The 26,463-nt window shown below is 43.7% G+C and overlaps 1 protein-coding gene across 2 annotated transcripts; it reads left to right on the top strand.

Annotated features, from left to right (window-relative positions):
- Positions 1-26,381, top strand: ttc12 (tetratricopeptide repeat domain 12). Of its 2 annotated transcripts, none has more exons than XM_079733903.1 (21): positions 1-360; positions 635-819; positions 938-971; positions 2,595-2,672; positions 2,793-2,914; positions 3,329-3,388; positions 3,952-4,023; positions 4,488-4,548; positions 5,322-5,510; positions 14,071-14,140; positions 16,915-17,003; positions 17,629-17,797; positions 18,135-18,230; positions 18,391-18,454; positions 18,586-18,720; positions 19,037-19,126; positions 19,473-19,541; positions 21,209-21,310; positions 21,763-21,862; positions 22,511-22,748; positions 25,672-26,381. In XM_079733903.1, the coding sequence occupies exons 1-21, from the start codon at positions 306-308 to the stop codon at positions 25,739-25,741; spliced, it is 2,148 nt and encodes a 715-aa protein (XP_079590029.1). In that variant the 5' UTR covers positions 1-305; the 3' UTR covers positions 25,742-26,381. The 2 variants fall into 2 exon arrangements, with proteins under 2 accessions (XP_079590029.1, XP_079590028.1); XM_079733902.1 differs by having other exon boundaries at positions 19,031-19,126.
- The last annotated feature ends 82 nt before the right edge of the window (positions 26,382-26,463 follow it).

The following is a 26,463-nucleotide window of genomic DNA, read 5'->3' as shown; positions in this document are numbered from 1 at the left end:
TGCTCTTCTACGATGGCTCAACGTCACGTTTTCCTTTGTAAACATACATGTTGAATACGAAAGCTGGTTGAATGAACTGATTAGCAATGGTAGAGTACTTAATATGGAACAGGATTTTGAATGGCTACAGTTGTATACATTAACAGTTGTATGGCTGTAAATTAACTTTTCAAGCGGCTACCCTGCTGGTCTACACCCGGGACACTGGGATCGCCATTGTTGTACCCTCTTCTGTCATATATCTGCACTGTCACCATGCCTACGGCTGTCGTGGTTACAACAAAGGGTTGACTCTCCCCCACTACATGATGGACCAAAGAAAGGACTTAGAGAGTTTCCTTAAAAACGTTGACACAATAAGTAAGTAACGTCTTGGTGTGTTATATGGCGGCGAAAATCGTCTCGATATCTTCCGCTGTAGTTGAAACAGCTGAAATGCACGTATGGTACTTTTGTTTTACAGTCGTTTTACAATCGTAACGCGACATCGAGCCTGATCACTTCTTTGGACTGAGAGAGACCCCCTCCCTGTTTTTGCTGAACAGAAACTACACTTACTCGATGGTAGCAAATACAAATGCAGGCAGTAAAGGAATAGTCACTCATTGAGGAGTCTTTCTCTGGTTGAACACAGGCGAACTGGTGAACGAGCTGCATAGGGCTGATACCGATGAAGCCCAGCAGCACGCGGCAGCGGAGAGGGCGGACCGCTACCTCGCCGTTCTGGAGGATGGGGAGGGCGACGATTCGTGCAGAACCGTCATCAACCGGACAACCATCAACACGAACCCCTCCACCACATCTCCCCCTGCTATCGCGGTAGACACACATTCGCCTATGCCACCACATATCCAAAACGCAGTTCATTTTAATATACTGCCCTGTCATTCTGTTTTCACACTCTTGCCCCCCCCCCCCATCCCCTCGTGTCTTTCAGTGTCCTCCTCAGTACAGCTCAGATGTAGATGCAGGTGAGTAAACTGGCATCTTCCTTATTACAACAAAAACACCTTTATAATGCCATGATTTCATGAGTGGTACAAATCATACTCCATATCTGTATGAAGAAGGCTGGCATGCAACATGTATGTCCCTGCTCTGAATCTAAGATGCTAATTGCACACCAAGAAGAAGAAGCTGTCAACTGTATTCACATTCTATGTGCAAACCTGCCAGTAAATGTCTGGCTGCATCAAGTTCTGCTTCAGTTATTTCAAATAATTGTCCTACACTCAATGAGTGACAGTGAGGACCAAAATCTCTCCTAGACTTTCCTAGCCTGTTGTTTTGTGTGTTTGCTAATGCTACATTTCATGGCTCAGAATTTAGGGAAAATATAATGTTTTGTTGTGATAACTGCAGTTTAGTTTTTCTAGGTGATGGGAAAACAATTGGTGATGATGCATACACATACACGTCAAAATGTAAGGAAATCTTATTTGAGATGTTTGAAGACAAATGGCACGTAACACTGCAATGCAGTTGAATGTCCATTTACGTCACTTGCACAATGCATATTAAATCAATTTAATATGTATAAGTTAGCCTAATACTTGATGCTATAATTAGAGAAGGTTTTAGAAGGTCTACTTTTTCAAATTAATGTATCAGAGTGTAGTATAATATAAATGGGCTGTCCTCTTAATTCAACATAAAATCCACATAGTTATAATAAGAAAAAAAAATAGGGAAACTTTCAACACCTTGTTATGGGTGGATGAGCTCATTAACCTGTAACAACAGTGTGACCTTATATGTCGACACTGAACACTATGTGGTGAAAAAATGGAGAGCAACAAATGATGGCATGCTGGAGGCAGACAGGACGGAAGAGCTGTGCTAAAGGACTTCCACTGCATGCTCATTTTAGAAAACAGTACCAACCTTCAACTGACATTCATGTCTTTGTCTCACTTTAAGAGAAACACGTTCCCCAACATCAGCATGATGATCATTAGCAACCCTGATGGAACTTCAGGAACTGGAAAACTCTTAACATTCCCCCTCCCAAAAAAAAATCACCTACTATACAAATGATGGCCTGTGACATTATTATGCAGAGCAGTGCGTCAGAGCCCTTATTTCATCCAATTTGAAATCTCCAAAGATTTACATTTCAATGGATGTCAGTTAAGTCACTGTCTATCACAGAGTGAGGTAACACATGGGGATATAGTCTTTGGCCCAGTGATAAATGCCCTTGCAATATTATAAATGGAACAGTGGAGACATTCCCGACATATATTCAAATCCCGAGCTGTGCAGTGAGTGATGTGATTTTCATCACCCAGCAGTGGTTGTTCCACCAGAGATGATAGACAGACCCACAAACTCATCCTTCAACTCACTTTTGTGTGTAGTGCGTATAACTTTTTTTTCGCCATAGATGGCGCCAAATAAACTGAAACGGATATCTTTGAGATTTTAACGCAAAACACTGGGTTTGTGACTGATGAAATGGAATATCTTTTGACTGTTTGACAATAAGCCTTTAGAGAGCCTGATGCTAAGTGAATTGATGGATATTTTTTTTAAAGGGCATTAAAGCCTACTGCATCTGTACTAATGGATCTTATGAATATGTTGGCGTTAAGAGAGCTACATGAAGAGTCTGGAGAGAGATGTGGCAGACAGGATGCAGAGAAGGAGAGCAAAGGAGGAAATGGCAAACGGTTTGTAAACATCTGTTCCCTCATTTTTTTTTGCATTGAGATAAAACTCAGCTTCAACGTTGTTGTCAAGCAAACCGTATTGCTACATGCACGTAACGTCCACTTTGGTTTTTACCGCAGAACTGAAAGACAAAGGAAACAAAGCTTATGCCCGACAAGACTTCCAACTGGCCGTTGAGTTTTACAGCGATGGGCTGGCAGAATTGCGTGACATGCAGCCACTATACACCAACAGAGCACAGGTTAGCCTTAAGATGCCTCCAATTAATGACTCGACTTGTTTGAGACTTGGTGCCCTGTCAATTGTTATTGTTTCACATGGGGAGATGTGAGTCCAGAACCTGTCGAGTGTCTGGTCAAACTTTCTTTTGAGTTTTGAGTTTCTGATGTCTTCTGCCAAACAGACTTGTCTCAAGTAGTGTACAGTTAGAGGAATGGGGTCCGAATTGAATGCTCTGCTTTTAAAATCGAGAAATACAGTCCCTATTCCCTATTGACGGAAATGCTTTTTTTTTTCTGCACCATTTGTGCACTCACAACAGCCTAATATCCCTGCTTAAGAATCACCTGCTTTACCTCCTGAGGACACATTTATTCACTGTAATTTGTTAGCGATTACTTAACGTTGTCTAACGCTGAACAATACCTTCCTTTAGGCCTATATTAAGCTGAGAGAGTTCAACAAGGCCGTCAGTGACTGCGAATGGGCCCTGAAGGTGAGCTCTACTTTGGAAACTGCAGGTTGCTCAGTTGATACCTCGTTTTTCATGGTGTCATCCCAAGCCGAAGTTTCTGTAATCCTGGGTACTCAGAGGACCAGAGGTTTGGTGTTGCAGAGATCTAATAATGGGTATTGTTTTTTGTATTTTTTTACACAAAGCTGCACTCATTGCACTGCATCGCTTGATGATGAGCTTTTCAGGTTGGATGAAAGAAAAGGAAAAATAATAAGAAAGGAATTTGGTATTCCTTCTCTTGTACTTGATTGCCTCTAGGTAGTAAAGATTTCAGTTGAAAATGTGAATACACCGTTTGCTATGATAAATAGGCTCTCTAATGCATCTGTTGTTTGTTTCATGTTGAACAATGTAATCAAACATAACAGTTCACGTGTAGCGCAAAATCTCAAATGTTCCGTTGAACTTCATAACGTGTCTTCAATCGATGGGACCGTATAAAACAACTTGTAAAACATAACTGGCAGGATAGAAATGTTGTGTGTGGTAGAATATATATGTAACCTGTCCCTGTTTCTCTTACTTTCTGCCCGGTCTGTCAGTGCAATGAGAGATGCCTCAAAGCTTATGTACACATGGGCAAAGCCTATGTTGGCTTGCGGAATTATAAAGAGGTGAGCATGATCACCCCTCATTAAAACTAATCCCTCCCCCACATTTTACCCTTGTACATATATCAATCTATATATACCAATCTCTCTCTGAAATACAGTCACCTGACATCTGCAATGCATCCGTTTTTTTTTTTTAAATCTTGATTATAATAATTGCGATATGTACATCAATGTTTGGTCAAGCATATCCTGCAGCTTTCTGAAATCCTTAGTGGTAAATCTTGGCAAAGCAATATCTTACTGGCACCTGGCAAATGGTAATTAAAATGTAAATACTGCAGAATGCATGGTTTACTTCCTATCATGCTTTTAAATGTCTTCTGGCCACTTATTCGCGCTGAGAGAGTACATTTTGCTGATGCCACAGTCCTATTGATTTCCATGGTCCTGGAAGACATCAGGGGAGAACAACAACCTATCATATTCCAAGGGTGATGTACCAAAATATTTTCTTTTTTTCGCAGGCAAGAAACTGCTATGAAAAGATTGTGGAAATTGAACCTGAGAGGCAGAAAATGGTGAACGGTAAAGAGAAGTTTAACAATAACATGCACAGCAGTGCGTAAGAGATAAGAAAGTTAATGTTGGAAACATATTGCTGGTTCTGTCCTCACTCCTTAGGCCTTATAATGTCAGACTATTACAAATGTGACGTGGGTGGGGGGTGGGGTTGGGGGATATTCTTTGTTATTATAGGTGACAAAAACGTCTCTCTTCCCACATAGTTTCATTATTATTCTTTAAATGCTTTCACATTGTCAAAAATACAAATTCTGAATTTTATTTTCAGATTACCAAACCATAAAGGAGACATCCTCTTTTCACTTTTCCCCCCTTTTAACACCTTTCATAGTGTCGCAATCATCCAACTCCTTAAATTATTCCAGTGAAAGGGACATTTAGGACAGCAAGAGGGATTGTGTTCAATATAAATTTTGAAAGAAAGTACTTCTGACGGTTTTTGCCAGTGCATTTAGCAAGTCCGGTTTGAATTTGAGTGAAAGGTGAAATGTAAATGGGTGTAAGAAAAAATGAAAGGTATATTATTTTATACTATGCTCTGTATAATTATTCCTTTGGCATTTGTCAGGAAAAAGACGGTTTCCTTTGGGGGGGGGGGGGGTTATAAAGTAGCGTTACATTGATAATGCATTACTGAGGTAAGGACAGTAAGGGAAGATGGTGGGGGGAAGACGGCTTCATAGGAGGCCTAGACTACTAAGTAGGGGGAGGGGACATGATAGCTCATCAACCTCTGATACCATCTTTTTTCGCATCTTTCATCTTCCTCCTTGCAGAATACCTGACTCAGCTGGAATGGGAGGAGGAGCGAGAGAGGCAGGAGTTAAGTGCCACAGAGGAGTTTGACAGGGGAGGACAGAAGGCCTCCACAGTGCCTCAGCTGCTGGATAAACTCTCAAGGCCCAACGAGAGCCCCCTATACTACTGCGGAGGGCTGGAACTTCTGTCGAAAGCCATTACTGACTGTGAGTGCACTATGGGGACATCCTCTCCAATCATTTTCTTTGATACGTTCTCTCTCTGATATTGTTCGACTACCTGCTCAACTGGTTGCCGGAATTTTTGCATAAAGAGAGAGAGGGAGCCCCATTAGGTCAAGAGGGAAGAGAAAAGGCGGGAAACCATTTGCTAGGCAGGCCACATTGACTTTCTATAGTGCCTCATTTGTTTATACATGAGTGGCTGAGGGAGACTTTTCAACACTGGGCGAAAGGTGAAACATCAAATTAAAAAGTCTGCGTTTGTTGTGGGTAACAGTCAATTTGTCAATACCTACAAAAGTGGAGGTGAAATAGAGCCCTAACCATGGTCGTTATTGATCGCTCTTCATGGTCCATTTGCTCTTCCCAGTGAGAATGTTTTCCAATAGTTCTTGTAAACCCATGGTCAAAAGGCAAATATTGTGTTCTGCTTCGGGAGCCAATGGGCAAAGAACAGTTAAGCAACAGAAGTAATGGTAAAAAAAAATTGCTCCCAGGAGTTATTACTCATTTTTTGTATCTTAGGGAATAAGTCTATTGGAAAAGCGACTAAATGTCGTAATACTGGTGCATTGGGCCCGTTATTGCTGCATGTTTAGATTGGGGCCTAATGTAACAGCCTTAATGCTCCAAATGCCATCTTGTTTTTAGCTAGCTTTTCCCTGTCTCCTTCACAGGCCAGAGGTTTGCCTCTTACTATGATATTAAGGAAGTGGCTGAGCGAGACAAAGTACAATGGTAATAGGGTTTGGGAGAATAAATAGCATATTTACAGCTAAAGCATTTCAGAGAGAGGAAGCGATGATTGAACATTAAATGACGGCAAATTAAATGGGTGGATTTACATTTGGGATGACTTTCAAATGTTGGTGTTTAAATAGAGTATATTCAATTACCGGCTTACACATAGCACATTGGTTTGCCAACTGATCTAGGAAATAGCCACCGATATTACATTTTACATATTCTAAGCAAGTTGTAGCTGTTTTTATGGTTTTATAAACTCATTTCGCTCTTCATATTTCTCCTAAATGACCATTTCACAGGATTACCATTAAATAACTAACTTGCTTGAATAGTATTTTCTAAATTGACTTATCTGGCATGCTTCAAGAAATGTACAGCATCAACCTAGCTTTTATTTGAATGAGAATTTGAGGGAAACATTTGGGAAAGTGCACGTCAATTGGGAGTTGAAGTAGCTTTTTATGACGGCATTAGAATTTTTATTTCTTTATTCTCTTTATTTCAGGAAAATACTATTTCTCCAATAATCTCTCTAACACATACAGGTGGGTAGAGTAAATATCAGGTAAAAGTATTGTTACGTTAAATTGATAATGACTCAAGAAGATGTCAAAGCAGTTTTTTTTACATGGGGACCATGTAAAAAAATCGAATGATTCGTAGCAAGATGTACGTTAATATCCAGATTTCCAAATTATGAATTTTATAAATGCTTGTGGAATATAAATATACAAAATATAAATATTCACATTCATTGGTATTTATGAGCTTGCAATGGTTCTCCTCTGTATCATGTCTTCATCAACAACGATGCAGAGGATCCGCTGTGTGCATTTCATCTCACGCAAGTGTCGCTTTAACGCGGGTCTGCTCATTGAGGACGATAGGCCACATCTCCCCCTATAGTGGATATCCATTCAAGACATTCCAATGTCACTAGGCAAATGTTTTTTGTCAATGAGGCTTTGCTACGTTTCACAATGTCAACTTAAACCTTACCATGCAGAGTTTCGTGAAAGATTTTCAAGAGGCGTTGCCTTGCTAACCCACATCAATGACACATTGACATGCGTCAATTAGTCGTTCGTCACTGTAAGCCCTGAAAAGGGCATCTCGTGTCTTCATTACCTAGCACAGCGTTTATTGTCCTACTCTTCCCTGTGTTGCATTTTAGCGCTCAGCTGCTCATCACGCTTATGTCCATTTTCACACCGCTTTGTTCTTTTTGGTCATACTTATGCTACTACCACCATCACTACTACTCTGACTTGTTATGTTTGATTGGTGAATGCAAACACCAGTCAGTCTCTTTGACTGAATCTCTCTGAGAGAACGAGTGGAATGTAGCCGTAGGCACAGTAAAAGTAACAAGAATGTTTTCACAAATATACGTGAGTAAAAGTGAATAAAATGTAACAGAGTAAATATGACGCTTTACTACTCATGTCTGCACATATGACATGATAAAGTATGTGCTACGCCTCTCTAATTTGTTTTTCTCAGTTGACTTTACAACATCTGTCCGATATGATTCATTGAACGGCTTACAGTTGCTTACATTACACGATGACAACCTCATTTTTTACTTAACAAAATAAGTGAAAAACGTTCACGGCTCTTTCACTTCCAGAGTGAAAACACCAGAGCGTGTACCGTGGCTGTTTCATCCACCTGACCCCTTTGTGGTTGACCATAATCCCACAATTACTCTTTGGACACTTCACCCCACACATCACAAAGAACCTCTATCCACCACTTTCGCCCCTCTGGCCTCTGCTCCTCCACACGCATTCTGCCCAAAGCTCTGCACTGAGTGTGTGTATGTTTGTATGCGTGTGTATGTGTCAACTTATTCATAAAAAGTTGCATGATTATACGTTTTATCCATTTGGCAAATAATGTTTACTAAATACTAAGTTAATGTACATCACAGTTTTAAACACTGCACTGGCTTCGACTGTATTTATCTCTGGGATGTACCTTTTACAGTACCACTATACCAATACAGAGATAATAATAGTAGCTGGTTCACATAATTGACAGTAGATGGGAAATACAGGCATCAGTAGAATAAATAATAATAATAATGATTAATTCATTTTCTATAGGGCTTTTCAGTGACCCAAAGACGCTTACATAAAACACGTAGAGGGAGATGACAATCAGGGGGGACAAGCGGAAGACAGCACAACAGAGAACAGAAGCAAGGTGGAGTGTGATAGTAGATAGGGATAAGGGTGGTTATGGGTAGGGGAGGTCATAGGCTTGGGAAAAGAGGTAGGTTTTTAAACAGGTTTTGAATATGGGAAGCGAGGGAGAGTCATGGACAGGTTGGGAGAGAGAGTTCCAGAGTCGGGGTGCTGTTCTTGAGAAGGCTCTGTCACCAAAGGTTTTAAGCTTGGATGGTCGGACAGTCAGTGAGAGTGGAGGAAGATCTGAGGGTTCGGGAGGGGCGATGGGGGGATGAGAAGGTCAGACAGGTAGGGCGGGGCCAGGTGGTGGAGAGCTTTGAAAGTCAGGAGGAGGATTTTGAAGTTGATACGTTGTTTGATGGGGAGCCAGTGGAGAGTGAAGAGAACAGGAGTGATGTGTTCACGAGACCGGGTGTGAGTGAGAAGGCGCGCAGCAGAGTTTTGGACCATTTGGAGTCTATGGAGGGAATGAGAGGTGATGCCAGTGAGGAGGGAGTTGCAGTAGTCAAGAAGGGACGAGATGAAGGTGTGGATAAGGGATTCAGCAGCAGTGGAGCTGACATGGGGAACAAAGGAGAGGGTGGGGTCCATGATAACACCAAGATTGCAGGCCAGGGGGGAGAGAGTGACGGTCGAGGTGTCGATGGTGAGTGAGATGGGTCCAGTTTGTTTGAGAGTGGATTTGGTGCCTATGAGGAGGAGCTCTGTGTTGTCGCTATTGAGTTTGAGGGAATTGAGGGTCAGCCATGCTTTTATTGTAAAGATGCAGGTTTCGAGTTGGGTGAGGGGAGGATTTTGGGTGGGTTTGGTGGTGATGTAGATCTGGGTGTCATTAGCGTAGCAATGGAAGTCCAGGTTGAGGTTGCGGATGATGTGACCGAGGGGGAAGAGGTAGCAGATGAAAAGAAAGGGGCCGAGGACTGAGCCCTGAGGGACCCCCTGCGTGACAGGAGAGAGGGTGGATGTGTGGCCAGAGAGCGAGACAAACTGTTGCCTGTCGGTGAGGTAGGAGGTGAGCCAGTCAAGTGCAGTGCCCTCAACACCCTGTTGACGCAGCCTTTTAAGGAGGATGGAATGGTTGACCGTATCAAAGGCTGCGCTGAGGTCAAGTAATAGCAGGATGTTGAGGGCACCGGAGTCTGCAGAGGTGAGGAGATCGTTAGTGACTTTGACCAGGCAGTTTCGGTGCTGTGAAGTGGGCAGAAACCAGACTGAAGGGGTTCATAGAGTTTGTTTGACTGGAGGTGGGTGTGGAGTTGGGCGGCGACAATGCGTATTTTGGAGAGGAACGGCAGGTTGGAGATGGGGCGGTAGTTTGAGAGGTCGACAGGATCAAGGGTGGGCCTTTTGAGAATTGGGGTGATGGAGGCAAGTTTGTAGACAGAGGGAACATGACCAAGGGAAAGAGACTGATTGAAGAGGGTGGTGAGGTGGGGGATGAGGACAGGGAGGCAAGCCTTGGTTAGAGTCGTTGGAAGGGGGTCTAGACAGCAGGTGGTTGTCTTGGACGCAGTGATGATGTCCAAGATGTCGGAGGAGTCAACAGGGGAGAAGGCAGTGAGAGGAGGGGAGGGCAGGGGATCGGGGGGGGGGGGGTGACAGGAATGGTGGGGGTGGAGGGGTTACTGAGGGCGGCAGTCAGGGAGCTGTTTATTTGGGAGATTCTATTGTTAAAGGCGAGGAGGGAAGAGTTACAGAGGTCAGGTGAGGAGGGTGGATGGTTGTCCGGCGGCTGGAGCAGTTTGTTGACGGGAGAACATGATGCAAGGGTTCCAGTTGGTGCTGTTGATGAGGGTGGAGAAGTGGGCGGATTTAGCAACTTGGAGGGCGTCGCGGTAGGAGGAGATGTGAAGTTTGTAGGCTTCGGCATGAACGGTGAGGCGGGTTCGAGTTGGCAGCCAGTCTGTTTCATGGTGCGGAGTTCCAGGGTGTACCAGGGGGCGGAGCTGGTGAATGAGACGGAGGAAGTTTTCCAGGGGGCAAGGGAGTCAAAGGAGTCAGAAAGGATGGAGTTGAGCATGATGGCATAGTCATCAGGGGAAGAGGGGGCAAAGTCAGGCGGGAAGGCAGAGGATATGAGCTGGGAGAGTGAGAGTGGATTGATTGATTTGATGTTGCGGTAGGAAATGGAGTGCTTTTTGGGACTATGGGGTGAAGGTAGCGGAGCGGAGAAGAAGATGCAGAGATGGTCAGAGAGTGGGAAGGGGATAGGATGGGGTTTAGATATGGGTAGGGAGGCGGAGCAGACTCTGTCAAGGATATGGCCTTTGGTATGGGTGGGGAAGTCAATGTGTTGGGTAAGGTGGAAACAGTCAAGAAGGGAGAGGAAATCTGATGTCAGTGGGGCGTTGGGCTGGTCAATGTGTATGTCACCAGTAAAAATAGCGACACGCTTAAAGTATAGTGTCTAAAACACAGTGATAGTGTAAAACAGTGAGTTGTCAGTAGCCTAGGGGCTACAGGCCCACAACTAGGGGGGTGGATCGGGGAAGAGGGGCCTCCATTCGCCGTCACAAGCTGCAAAAGTAGGGTAAAGACAGGGGTCCCTGTAGTATTCCCAGTGATTGCACTGAGCGCCACAACAGGGGTAGGGATCCGGTGAGGGTTGCTCTGAGTAAGGCTTCTGTATGTTCATATTCATCCGGGTATCTGGTTCAAAGGATTCGACAATTCTGGGCCAAACTTAGTGAAAATTATTTCGAGAAATGATATGGCATGGTTGAGGTTGTTTAGTTTCAATTCCAAATGGTAAACATTTGGAATTGAATGAATTGGATTGATGTCAGAAAACCTGAGCTGCATCTTCATTTATCGATGATGTGTAAGTGTAGTGCTATTGTGGGTAAGGTATCAATTAATCTGAACAGCAGGACAAGCGTATGCACAAGCACGTCAAGTGAACAGACACGGGACACCATTCTGGATGAAGATACACCAGAGAGAAAAAAAACACCTTGTTGGCTATTCTTGTTCATTTAATTAGCAGGAAAAGTCTCTGAAATCCCAAAGCCATGATTGCAGGAAATTTCCCTATTGGCGTTGCAATCTCAACTCTCCTTTCCTTAAAACTTTTAGATAACACTTAGCCACACTCTGCGATTGCTTTAAAGCATTGCAGAGTTGTAGGATGATTCCAAAACAAGTCCATTATTCCAGTAGTTGAAAAGGCACAGTTGCTCAGCAGACATATAACCCACAAGGGCTCCAAGTAGCTCTCACAATGCTCTCTGTCAAGTAGTTTTATAAGCGTCCTAGTCTGTTGCACAGCGGTTCTGTACACTTGCTGTTGCGCTGTGTCTTGGTGAACAGGGTCTCTGCACTTGAAATTAGACTGGAGATTTATTGTATTCTAACTTAAAGGGATACTTCACGGGTGGAGATTTGAAGGTTATATGAAGTAAATAATCATATGTATTATAAATGTGCAAAAAAAATTGAAATCGGTTCATCCTAGCCTGAGAAAAGGCAGAAAGTGGCTCTCTGGCTCAAAAGTAAGAAATCCTCCAACTACCACAGTGCATTGCGCTCGCTGCACCGCCTGCCTGTTTCCGTTTGGAGGGGGAAGGACCCATGGTCCTAGCGCGAGTGTTAGCGCGAGCAAACTTTGTGTACACATATCCCCGTGATACATTGACTAGTTTAGACTTCTGCCCTTGTTTTTTCAAACGCATCATTTGTATATTACTGTACAGCATAAAAACATTTGCTAATTAAAGTAGCTCAGCATATCAAGTATTTGTGCTCAACCTTTTCTCCCCAGTTGAAATAAGTGTTTTTCTTATACAGTAGGCCCACTTTAGTATAACAGCACTTGGGTTAGTAAACAAATCACAACAACCAACATGAATTTGAAGTTTTATTCATGAAAAAATATGAACTATTTACAAAACTAAAACGTGTAGTGAGCGTTTGCTAGATTCAAAATAGTCACAGCTCATCTTGAGCATCTACTGTCTCCTGGTAGCCACAGTACTGCCCATCTTGTGCTGGGTAATTAGCTCTGATGACCTGGACAACACAGGAAGACGATACTGTCTAAGAAAGAAAGAGAACAACATTAGCAAAGCAAGATAATTGATGCCTTGAGTAGCCTATACAGCATTACACAGACTTCAAGCTAACGTACAAAGTACAACAATTGTTGCCATTTTGACGGTTTTTGGCCATCCCCTACGGTTGGCTTGTCCATATTGGTTGACAGTACTAGTTAGGGCTGCTCGATTATGGAAAAAGTCATAATCACGATTATTTTGGTCAAAATTGAAATCACTTTTATTCAAATGATTATTTATTCAGCATGTCCCTCCCAAAAAACACTTTTTGAAGAATTTTGAAATTTGGCCTTAAAAAAATACGCAAAATTGTCAAATAGAAAATGTTCGAATCTAAAATAATGTACAGATATTTATCCAGCTAAAATCAAAATCGCAATAAAAATTTGATTAATCGCCCAGCCCTAGTACTACTAAGTTTGTCAAGGTGCGGAGAACTGTCGTGTTTGTGCAAACTGCATACGTTGTATTGTCAGTTAGTAGCTCACTGTTTACTTTCACCCCTACCATGTACACAGTCTTTTGCTTGTATGTATTGGCTTCTTCGAGTGCTGGAAAATTGTACACCACATGCATCTGTCTCTGATTCATTCATCGGTTTTGGTTTCATCATTAATGTATTCGTCACCCATTGTATTCTGTAACTTGATATTCCAGCTCGCGCTCTCTCTCTCTCTCTCTCTCTCTCTCTCTCTCTCTCTCTCTCTCTCTCTCTCTCTCTCTCTCTCTCTCTCTCCCACACTGTATCATGAAAAGGCACAAACTACAAAAATGAAAAGAGAACAAGGCTCTAGGGAGAGGAGGCATGGTAATGCCAGCATTGACTTGACAGATTCCTTCCTCTCAAAGCACAGCCCTGTCACCGGTCTGCTGTCTGCTGGGCTCAAGCGCTAAGTTTCAACTCCTTTTTCATTCTCATTCTAGTAGGGAGATCTCACAGTAAAGGACAAAACCGGTGTGGATGATCAAACCCCCGTAAACGTATATTCAAGACACATCTGTTATCATTTTATCATTTGTGAAATTGCCCTCCTTGTACAAAATCTGCCGGAGACCATTTATTTTCCACGTGCCTGTAAACAATGGCAATACAGCACTTTTATCTATTGGAATCAATGTGCGACTGTCAATAAGGCATCTGTTGACCTCATATAAGTGAAACCCCATACAAGCACCCATAACACAAAGTGTGGCTTTCTTTGTGGCTTAACACAAAGTGCCAACCACACTGCTTTTTGGCACGAGGATGTCCGTTTAACAAAGGATATCGGCAACGGATGTTTTGGGGAAGCCAGGAGGCTCGGTTACAATGGATTGATCAGCCAGACCGACGTTATCCTTGAACTAGTGGCCATATTAAGCTACACAATAAAATGTCTTTATTTGAAAAGATGATGTATTAGAACGACCAAAATAAAACTACAACTGAACCTCCACAATGAATAAAAAAAAAAAAATAAAAAAAAAAGGTTGTGTGTGCTGTAGACTTCTCCACTGAGGATTCAGGAGTTCTTGCTGTTCATGACCGATCATTGAGTGTTCTCTGTCTCACAGGTACTGGCCAGACCCTCTTCCGGCTGAATAATGGATTCAGCATCGTCATCAGCAGTGACACAGTAAGGAGGTAAGAGGAAGTGGGCCAGAGGGGGAGTGTGGTGGGCAGATGACAGCTCTCACTGGGGCTCTGACTGACGATGGCTGCACAACGGCTGCCCAACGAGTAGAAGGCCGGTCAACTCTTTAACTCTATAAAAGCAGGGTATTTTGTTCTTGCCTTGGTCCGTGTCTCTCCTACTCAACGACTTTTTAAAAACAAATGAGAGAGGCGACTCGGACTTGTCCTTGAATTAGTGTTTTTTTCCGTCCCTGAAACCCAAAAAAGATTCACTCCGAAAGGGCGGGAAGGAGGGTGGGGGGTGATTATGTCTCCCCTATGTCCGATTAGGACCAGGATAGTATTGTCTGTGACTTGATCCCAACGTCCCGGACATTATTCAAGGCCCCCGGAAATGGAGCGTCTCAGAAAGTTGTCCCATCTGTTTGTGTAAAGGGATTGGAAGTGTCAAGCATGATAAAACAGCCGACGGTGGTTAATAGAATGAGGGGGAGCCACATCTTACCGAGATCTTCAAGAGGCAACGTGTTGAGTGAAGGGCCATATCAGTCTTGCCCGACGCAGGCAAGCTGTATCACACTCCTGCCACACTCAAAAGGAAGCATGAACTAATGCCCTCGGCCTTGCTGCTGGAAACAGCCCAGGCTCAAGAACCAAAGAACCATGGGTCTTTTTATATTCCTTTCTGCAATTAGCCTAATCTGCACTCAGGGTGTTCTGTATTAACTCCCCCGCCCAAAACGCTGTATAATTTGTTCATGCGCTGTTGGCCAACCTTCTGACTGACTATTTGGTGATATTGTCAAAGTTTTCCGCTTTTTCTTATACCATACAGTGGGGCAAAAAAGTATTTAGTCAGCCACCAATTGTGCAAGTTCTCCCACTTAAAAAGACGAGAGAGGCCTGTAATTTTCATCATAGGTAAACCTCAGCTATGAGAGACAAAATGAAAAAAAAAATCCAGAAAATCACATTGTCTGATTTTTTAAGAATTTATTTGCAAATTATGGTGGAAAATAAGTATTTGGTCACCTACAAACCAGCAAGATATCTGGCTGTCACAGACCTGTAACTTCTTCTTTAAGAGGCTCCTCTGTCCTCCACTTGTTACCTGTATTAATGGAACCTGTTTGAACTCCTTATCAGTATAAAAGACACCTGTCCACAACCTCAAACAGTCACACTCCAAACTCCACTATGACCAAGACCAAAGAGCTGTCAAAGGACACCAGAAACACAATTGTAGACCTGCACCAGGCTGGGAAGTCTGAATCTGCAATAGGTAAGCAGCTTGGTGTGAAGAAATCAACTGTGGGAGCAATTATTAGGAAATGGAATACATACAAGACCACTGATAATCTCCCTCGATCTGGGGCTCCACGCAAGATCTCACCCTGTGGGGTCAAAATGATCACAAGAACGGTGAACAAAAATCCCAGAACCACACGGGGGGAGCTAGTGAATGACCTCCAGAGAGCTGGGACCAAAGTAACAAAGGCTACCATCACTAACACACTACGCCGCCAGGGACTCAAATCCTGCAGTGCCAGACGTGTCCCCCTGCTAAAGCCAGTGCATGTCCGGGCCCGTTTGCTAGAGAGCATTTGGATGATCCAGAACAGGATTGGGAGAATGTCATATGGTCAGATGAAACCAAAATAGAACTTTTTGGTAAAAACTCAACTCATCGTGTTTGGAGGAGAAAGAATGCTGAGTTGCATCCAAAGAACACCATACCTACAGTGAAGCATGGGGGTGGAAACATCATGCTTTGGGGTTGTTTTTCTGCCAAGGGACCAGGACGTCTGATCCGTATGACGGAAAGAATGAATGGGGCCATGTATCGTGAGATTTTGAGTGAAAACCTCCTTCCATCAGCAAGGGCACTGAAGATGAAACGTGGCTGGGTCTTTCAGCATGACAATGACCCCAAACACACCGCCCGGGCAACGAAGGACTGGCTTCGTAAGAAGCATTTCAACGTCCTGGAGTGGCCTAGCCAGTCTCCAGATCTCAACCCCATAGAAAATCTTTGGAGGGAGTTGAAAGTCCGTGTGGCCCAAAAACATCACTGCTCTAGAGGAGATCTGCATGGAGGAATGGGCCAAAATACCAGCAGCAGTGTGTGAAAACCTTGTAAAGACTTACAGAAAACGTTTGACCTCTGTCATTGCCAACAAAGGGCATGTAACAAAGTATTGAGATGACCTTTTGTTATTGACCAAATACTTATTTTCCACCATCATTTGCAAATAAATTCTTTAAAAATCAGTCAATGTGATTTTCTAGATTTTTTTTTTTCATTTTGTCTCTCATAGCTGAGGTATACCTATGGTGAAAATTACAGGCCTCTCTTATCTTTTTAAGTGGGAGAACTTGCACAATTGGAGGCTGACTAAATACTTTTTTGCCCCACTGTATATGGTTTGTGCTTATCTGTTTTTATCTACATTTTGTGTCTCTCAGTTCCCTTTTCCTGCCTCATTTTTATTTGCTGATATAATTGTTTGTGTTCATGCACTGATGGCCAACCTTTAGACTGACTATTTGGTGATATTGTCAAACTTTGTCAAGTCGTTTATTTGCTTTTATCTACACGGTGGTCTCTCTGTGCTTACACGTATTCATTCATTTAATTGTTGTCGTCGATCATTGTAGTGTCGAGTGCACTGCCTGACACCCACCCTCCTTTTCATGGGACATTTAGGTTTTTATTATTAAGGTTGGCGATCTCTTCCGACAAGCTCTTTCACTGAGAACTCCCTCCTCTAATTCCTCCCCAGCGGTTTGTCCCGCGGTTCGATGACCTTGTCTGCCCAGGAGCTGTGTGCGTCGCTGCTGAGATTATGGCTGGTGATTTGCAGTGGAAACGGTTGGTGGATTTAGAAGTTATATACTTAATTTCCCTTCCCCTTCACACCCTCTCCCTCCCCCACTCCCACAGCCGCCCCCGCGGACCCTTTCGAGCGACGATTCGTTCCCACCACGTTCAGGTGGGCAGGATCATGAAGGGAGAGACGCTTGAAGGGCCGTATATGCTTAATTATGCCATTGTGTTATTACGCAGCTTGTCAAGGAGCTGATCTGATGCCTCCCCTGTGATTAAGTCCTCGTGGTTCTTTTGAGTCAAGATGTTCGTGTGTGTGTGGGAGAGAGAGTTTTCATATTTCATTAACCCGTGTCTTACGTTCATTTCTGTGTATGCTGATGCTAAATACATAGAACATGCATGTCGCTTTGGCAATAATGTGATTGTAATTGCAAAAACGATTCTTGCAATTGAATTGCAATTATCCATATTCTCATCATGAGAATAGGAGTGAATGAATATTGGCTGGTAATATAATTTCTTTTCTCACCATACTTTTGTTTTTGTGCGTGTTTGTTTGTGTGTGAGATGAGCAAGTGCGGCGTCACTCCCCACTCAAAGAATATAACTGATGCTTTGTGTGTCTGTCTCTCCATGTCCGCGTCCACTATGTTTCAACGCACTTCAGATGAAAACCAGAAAACGCTGATGGCGTGCACCGTCTCCAGCCAGTTCATCGTGGACTGTCTAGCCTCGGAACACATGGCGGTGCGACAAGAGAGTCTGTCCCTCATGTGCCTGTACTCCCAGACTCAGCGCAGCAGACACATGGCAATTGAAGACCTGAATGTGCAAACGTATGAAATTGCATCTTGTTTTCATCAGGCCACATTCAGCATGATCAATATGACGATACAAGATTAAAAATGAAAATCTGCGACTCCTTACCCTGGCTAACAAGTTGTTTTTGTCTGGGGAGCCCTAATAAAAAGGAACTTGATTAAACTTAGTCCCTGCTGGGTCCCTGCAGATGGTAGTGAAAACATGTTAGTATTTATAACTGCAATTTTGGAAGTTATACAGTAAGCTAGCTCTGTTGTATCAGCACAACTTCCATCTTGTTTATTTAAATTGAATGCATTTGTATGTGAATACGTTCTCTCTCTTACTGTCTGTGTCAACATTGATTTAAAGGTTGATGAGGAATCTAATGCAATGCATCGCAAGCCCGAAGGATCAGGAAGAGATCAGCGCTCTGGCTGTGCTGGAGAACTTTGCATCTGAAAACAAGTATAACCCAGCTTTATAGTTTTCCCTTTCTAAAGTGTATGCTCAGATTTAGAAAAAAAACATGGAAGCACCTATTCAGTTGAGTTGAGTTAACGAATTGCCCAATGGTTTTGGTTCAGAGATCTGAATATTATTTAATTATTTCAAATTTTCCCCACAGATTTTGCATGCAGCTACGGGATAAGCTATCTGAAACTGTCTTAGTCCCTGTCACAACAATACTGGTGAGACCAGTTGCATTGGAATTTAAATTTGATGTATACAAATGTAATAGTAAACTGAATTACACAGAACCCTTTTGGACCCACACTGTGTGTGTGTGTGTGTGTGTGTGTGCGAATCAATCCTATTTTAGAAAACCTTCAACCCGGCCAATCAGCATGTTCTTCCGTCTTTGATCTCATCAATCGGCTGTCTGGTCCGTGATGATGTCATCCGTCATAATATGGCTCACTCACCGGAATGTTGGGAGGCGTTTGTGGTTGCCTTGGTGAGTATAGATTGTATCAGACTGTGTTGTCAGAGTGTGGAGTCTGTGGATGGTTTCCCCTGGCTATGTGTGTCTCTGGATTGGATTCATGGACGGCCCCAGTCCCATGGAAAAGGAAGTGAAATAAAGGGATGGAAATTCAAATAGCATCTTAAATGTCAGCCAATAAATTCAGCATTAAATGGATTAGGGAGATCCATCCCATTATCATATCGACATTACTATACCTGGACACCTGCTGTTCTTTCTATATACTGTATATAGATTAATTATTGTTAACATTTGAATGGCTTTTGATGCTGCCGTGCAGAAACAGTGCAGCAGCAGTGAATACAGAGACAACCTTTACCCGCTGCTTGGACTGATCTTCAACATTTCCACCGTGGTCACCTCTCCTGGCCTCCAGGTAGGACAAATGCTTTTCGAGGAGGAGAATAAACAACACCTTGTAGCTTTGATTTAGCGCCCCAGCCATGATTTATGTGAGAATATTTCAAGGGAAATAGAAAACTATCAATATCTGCTTTTGTTTGAAGTGAAGTGCAGTGCTGTCAAAGTATACCTCCCAAAATATAAAAGTCGTGCAGTGAAGTTCAAGCATCTCAAAGTTGTACTTAAGTGTTACTACTTGGAAGTCCGCCCTGCTTAGGAGATGAAAAACGAGCGTCTGTGTGGAAAAGATGTGCGGATAGCATTAAATGAACCTGTGTTGTGTATGCTCACCAGACTCCCTCCTAAATTCTTACCTGTAGGAACATGGCATTCCCCTCTGCACATGGTGTCTGGCTCTGCTGAGTGATAGCCACGGAGGAATAATCACTGTGAGTAATGGAGCACTTCTTCTTCCTCTTCGACTTCTTCTTCTTCACAATCAGAAAAGTCGGCGTCCAACACAGGCATAGTTAACTTTTGTTTGCTGTCATAGCTTCTGGTGAAACTCTGAACTGAATTTTGCTGCTTTTTTGGACTGATCGATATCCGACAACTCCCCCAGGTACAAAGAGACAAAAAACAAACATATTTCTGACAACGTGAGAAAATAAAACCATTCATCATGTGTAATTGGATGTTACGAATGTGATGTTGTCAGTTTCACTAGCAATGCCCCCCCAAACAACAGAGAAATAACACCGCTTGCCGGAATGTCCGGTGCAATGGCCCTGCTTTTGTTCTGAGCCCGTCTGTGTTTGTGTGTTGTTCTTTCCGTGTGTCATCATTGTTGATTAAAGTCCTGGCTCCAGGAGCTGCTCTGTGTGCTAATGAGTAACACGGTAGTGTGTTCGTTGCCCTCTATGTTAATGAGTATTACTGCTGTACGCAATTTGTCCCCGTATGCTCCCGCCATACCCCCGTTTGTCCTTGAGTCATTTTATGGACTATATAACCCATTGTGCAGATTTTCCCATTTTGATTAATTTCCCTTTGTAAACATTCCCCTCCTCTTCACTTCCCCACATGTTTCCCTTTTAATCTTGACCTTTATCTACTGCGCTCTGATCGTTTATATTTTCAACTGGTCACTTCAGCTACCGTGCCGTCTTAAGTGCAACACGTGTCCTATTCCGATAGCCAGTGAAAAGTACACAGAAGTTACACTGTGCCCCTTATATAGTCCTTCAGTACAAACTGATCTGATATTGTAATACGTTTTACTTTATTCCCTATTGGATAAACTCTTTACCTGACTCGATAGTTTAGAAGCTCTGCATGGGAATGGTGTCCTGGGACCATAACTGGTGTGTTCATTTAGAATAGGATGCCTCCATGCCTTAAATTAAACTAAATTTAAACTTGCACGCTCTGTTTATTTTTGGCCCATCTGTTCTCTGTGAAAAGCTCCTCAGTACCCTGGTGCTGTACACAATTTATAAAGCTGACTACTCTCCAACTAAGGGGAAGAAGTGTTGTAGTGGATTTGTGTCTGTGTGTGAGTGGGTGGGGGGGAGGTATTGCACAACAGATTAAAATGGGAGGTTGTTTTATTGGGCTGACTGGAGAAAATAAGGGAGGTGGGGCACCTCTGATGACATTTTTTCCCCCCATCGTCTCTTCGTCATCCTTCACTTTTGCGTCTGCCATCTGAAATGGGACGTTCAATCTGCCATGGCATTTATTATCACTTCATGATCTCACTTTCCTCCAGAAATGGTCTCAGGCCGGTGCAAACGGTCCGTGGATCCCCCTGCAGACCTCTGGGAAGTGCGCTTTACCCCCCCATCTCACCCCCTCTTCCCCCCTCCCCTCTCTGCACTCCCCATAACCCCTGCTTCCCCAGCCTCCCTCTTTTTATAGGCCCACCTCTCTTTCTCCAAGAAGACTCTGTTTATTTACTTCTACTATTGCCCTCAGGCCATTCCTTACCACCCAACTTGTTGCCTTGCGGTACCTTTTTGCCTCTCTCTCTCTCTCGCTCTCATCTGAGCCCCTCCGAGCGTGACCTCTGAGGCCTCTACTCTCGCCGTCCTTTTGACTTCCCTCCGTCCAACAGAGAGCTGCTGGTGTGCTCAGCCACGTCCTCCCACAATGCAGTGCGGCTCTTGAGCTCGCTCTCAGCAGGGGGGTGGTCACCACCATGCGCCGGCTCCTGAAGGTACGTACGGCGATCGTTATCGTTGTGGTTGTTGTAGCGCCATCGTCATCCTCATCATCACCATCATCAGAACTTTTCCCTTGTGTTTCGTCACTTCCCTTGGGCTTCATCACTCACATTCTGGCCAGCTTTGATGTCGGTATAATTTATATTTTTGCACTCTTTATGTGCACATATTTAATCCCCGCCTCCTCCTGACATCTCCGGCACCAATCGGCTCATCACTGCCCAAAGCATGTTTTTGAAGGCATTTTTTTGGGGGGGGGCATTCAAAAACAATTGAAGATGATGATGATTGATGCGATTTCAGGAAATATAGTCATTAAATCCATTAATTTTTGTATTTCATATATATACATATGTATATATATAGATATATATCATATATATCTATATATATAACTGTTTTATATAATTTATTTTGTCTCCATATATTTCCATATATAATCCAGGGAGCAGGACCAACCAGCACTAAGTATGCCATTAAGACCCTCACAGTGTGTATGGCTGCCAGTCACCTGGCACGAGAGGAGCTGCTGAAGTCTGATAAAAGTGAGGCATGATTGACACTCTGGCATTAAATGTTCAAGCTGCTTCCTTAAACTATGAATAATGTGTGCTGCCTGACCTAGTATTCAGACGCTGAAACAGTGTGCGCACGCATTCATGCTCTTGTTTGGTGCGTGTGTAGGTAAGGAGCACACACTCGGGGGATGCATGTGTGTGTTTGAGTAATTGAATATTCACCTATTTGAATGTGCACGCTATACTTGCTTTGTGTCTGTGTTTATCTGTGTCCAGTATGTAGCACTGATTTATTCTTTATGCAGCTGAAGAGTAGAGGAAAGAACAATTAGCATATTACAAGATTAAAGACGGACAGCTTTTCTTCTGAAAGTGTTCTTTGAATGCAAATCAGGGTGTAGAACATCAAGAAATTTGGAAAATGTAAGTATACATATGGACGTTTAACTCTAATGGACCGAAAATTAAAAGCAAAGCATTTGAGTTTGCACTAACTGGGTGCACCATCTGCTGCACAATTATTACAAATAATGGCTATGGCCGCTGTCGGACACCAAATGAAAAATCGACCAATCTGTGTCTAAAATGTACTTTAGCGTGGCGTTAACAAAGAGCAGAAGCTCCAAAACAGGGAAAACGCTACGGCCTCCTTCACGTTGGCTCTCTCTTTTCCAGGGCTGTCGGTCCTCCGCCGCCTGCTGCGGTCCAGCGATGATGAGGTGGTGCTGGGGAACGCCGCCCTGTGCCTGAGCCACTGCCTGGAGGTGCAGGGAGCAGCCCTTAACCTGCTGGCCACCGACGCCGTTCCTCTGCTGCTGCGCCTGGCTGCAGCCGACATCACCCCCGCCGGGAGGACGGAGGCCCAGCGCAACGCCGCCATCGCCCTGGGGAAGCTGTGTCACACTGAACCCAGGTGGATCTCTCTCACCCCCTCCTTGCTGTGTCTCTGCCTCTCTCTCTCTCTCTCTCTCTCTCTCTCTCTCTCTCTCTCTCTCTCTCTCTCTCTCTCTCTCTCTCTCTCTCTCTCTCTCTCTCTCTCTCTCTCTCTCTCTCTCTCTCTCTCTCTCTCTCTCTCTCTCTCTCTGGCGATATATCTCTCTTTCTCTGTCCGAGCCTACTGATTACTTTCTAGTGTACGGTACACCCTGGGGTTGGAGCTGCTGTCTTTATTTCTCTATTTCTCGTCTGTCTTTATTTCTCTATCTCTTCTTGTTTCTCTCTCTCTCTCTCTCTCTCTCTCTCTCTCTCTCTCTCTGGCGATATATCTCTCTTTCTCTGTCCGAGCCTACTGATTACTTTCTAGTGTACGGTACACCCTGGGGTTGGAGCTGCTGTCCTTATTTCTCTATTTCTCGTCTGTCTTTATTTCTCTATCTCTTCTTGTTTCTCTCTCTCTCTCTCTCTCTCTCTCTCTCTCTCTCTCTCTCTCTCTCTCTCTCTCTCTCTCTCTCTCTCTCTCTCTCTCTCTCTCTCTCTCTCTCTCTCTCTCTCTCTCTCTCTCTCTCTCTCTCTCTCTCTCTCTATATATATATATATCTCTCTTTCTCTGTCCGAGCCTACTGATTACTTTCTAGTGTATGGTACACCCTGGGGTTGGAGCTGCTGAAGGTATATATTGTGTTTTTTTTAATTCACCCCTCAGATCTGACCATGGCATGGGGCGGGGGGGGGAGTCCCGTATAATGAGTCAAATGCTTTGATTTTTTTTGTCATATTGTGTCTTCACCTTTTACCTTACAGATATTGTCTGAGTCATGGCAGCATTGTACAACGGACGGATAACAAGGTCTTGCAAAATATTATTGATGATATTGTTTGATTTAGAATGTGTGTAGCGCATATGATTTATTTAATGGCGGAGTTGCGCACCTAACGAACAGGGAATTGTAGATCCATGACAGCCGGGGCGTAGGAGACTAGATCAGGCCTAGCTTAGAGCTCAACCGTCAATGGGCCTCATTAGGAGAGTTTTTAAGTGTCCAATAAACAAATCAAAAGTTGTAATCCTATGAAAAATGAATCTCGCCGATAACATCGGCAGTCTCTGCGGAGGCACGGTTTGGGTCTAGGTAATATTTCCTCCTTTCACGCTCAAGCTCTTCAGATGGAAATGATGTGTAAATGAGGGAATGTTAACAGTAATGGAGCAACTCTATTGATGTAGTTCTTGCGGCGGTTTTCATGCATTTATTTGTCAAAGTTTGTCAAGTTTGTCCAGGCCGGGCTGTCGCATCTGCTTTGGCGTGAATAATTGGAAAGAGCTTCCCAAGTGTGTTTCAGTGTAACGTCTTCGGTGCAACCCAGAATTGAATAACCTTGTAAACCAGATATAATTACATTTCAGGAAACCACGACACATGGAGCCAAATGTTTCCTACCTTGAATGCTAAATTTAGTCCCACACAGGCTTTGAAGGAATGAATCTCAGAACTCAAAGCCTAGAATAGATGCATAGATGATGATACTATAATAGCAAATAGTATAGATCCTATGTTATTTTAACTTCACAGCTTGAAATATATTCAGTCCCTGAGATTATTGAGTTGGAATTTTGCAAGAATGTCTTTAAGGTCTTCATTTAAATACCACAAGATTGAACGCTTCCAAAGAAATCTCCATGAATGAGGCGTAAACGCGTTTAGCATTGCGACCGTTGAGAAGTACGGGGACTAATGTGTTGCATAGAACGCACATCTTTGGCCAACAGCGGTTCATATGAGGTTGACTGACTGGCAGTGCGAGAGCTAAGCTAGTTTGCCGACTCAGAGTCTGCAGTTATAGTTATTTGTTCTGAAAGTCAGGGAAACTATTGCGACAAAAACATATTGAGAAGAACGGTTCCAGCCGGTTGCATCTGAAACATACTCAGGGTTTGGGGAATTCATCTTTGTTCCAAACCGAAGAAAGCTTCATACGGCGTGTGTCTAATTAAGATGACAGCCAAAGCAACCATGCATTTTCCTTTAATGAGAGGGCAAAAAATAATATCCTAATGCATAATAAAGACATCTAAAATCATTCAGCCATTTTGTTCTTATGATATATGTGCGTGGTCAAAGAGTCACGGTTGTCGAGTCATCAGTGTGACGTGTCTACAAAGTAGAGGCACAGCTTTGTTCCTACATAGGCCTTTAGCACATGGCCTCAGGAGGAACTCTGGGGAATCAGGTCTGAAGAGGATCAGACACAACAGGAGACAAACCATACCAGACGTGTTCACACATGTTGGAGATTCTCCTGGGAAGAGCGTGTAGGAGGCAGGAAGTAGCGTCAAACTTGAAGTCTCAGTGTTTTGTTTACAACACATCAAAGATGGCGGGAGAGACAACCGACTCCGTAACGCTGACTCTTATTTTGGTGATGTTAATACTGCATTTTTTGAGACGGAGCCGCCATGTAAACAGAAGAGTGGAAGGCAGGAGGAAGTTGGAACGCAAATATTGGCGAGAAGAGAAAAGTATGAAGCAGCTACACCCCGTGGTCCCAGTTTCCCGCCAGTCTCACGATAGAAACCTAATCAACACGGGAGCCGCACGCCCACTTCGCTCGTTGTGGATACTCAGACTCTCCGATTCCCCGGATTTTATAGATTTAACTCCGGAGGGGGCAGATTCGGACATTTTTGGTGACACATACGGCGGATTATAGAGAGGAGCTCAGGCTCTCTGTGCATGTGTGAAAGGCCTATTAGCTAGCTGTACCGTGACTCACAGGGCTTACCTTTAACGTCCCCCAATAGAGACAGACAGAGACTCCCCGCCCTGACGCACGTCGAGGTCACAACAGGTTTCCTGGTCCTTGTCTCCTAATCCCTTTTTTCCCGCCTCCTCTTCCAGGCACATGCACAAACTGCGGGAGCTGCACGGCATCCAGGTCCTCCACTCCTGCATGAAGCTCATCACTTAACTCACTGCTGAGCCACGGGTGTCACATGTCTTTCGTACCATTTAAATGTCTCCTCCCTGTGTGATTTCCCTTTCGTCTTTGACCGTGAGTTTCAATGTCACCTCGGCCTCGAGAAAGAAATTAAATAAATAAATCGACCCAGTGCCCATCACATTTGCACTTTTTCAAACAGGCTAATTACCCGGGACCAAATGTACCATCTCGTCCCATTGATTAAACCCCCAGACGAGCATCACACCCTCTAGCCTCCCCCCCCCCCCCCCCCCCCCCCCCCCACCCCTCCTCACAGCTGCGTGATCGTGTTAGAGGTGCCATAGCTCAGCCTTTATTCCCATTGAGGAATAGTTGATATAATCTTTTGTATATATGTGTGTGTATGTAAACGGCTGTCAAGGGCGATTTGAGATGGCAGCTTTAGTTGATTGTCTCTGACCGCTACTTGGCCCCTCAGCCCCTCAGCCCTTTGATATAAGGCAGCCTGTTTGTGGCTCTGTCCTTACAAATAGGGAATTTATGTTTTTTTGTAACCACGTTTTTCGTGGCAATTCAAGGCTGAACGATTTCCATTCGCGCAGCTGCTACTGTGGTACTTATAATATGATACGTGGAAAACGACATTAAAAAAACATTGTTTTTTCTGCTTTAGTGGTTCTGGTATTGTATTGTTAAGTGCCGTGGCATCCTAAATATGAACACATAAGTGGTAATGTATTTGCTGAAAG

This window comes from Pollachius pollachius (genome assembly GCF_949987615.1).
Source record: "Pollachius pollachius genome assembly, chromosome: 3".
NCBI classification, from domain to species: Eukaryota; Metazoa; Chordata; class Actinopteri; order Gadiformes; family Gadidae; genus Pollachius; species Pollachius pollachius.
This window is presented reverse-complemented; position numbering and strand designations above follow the sequence as displayed.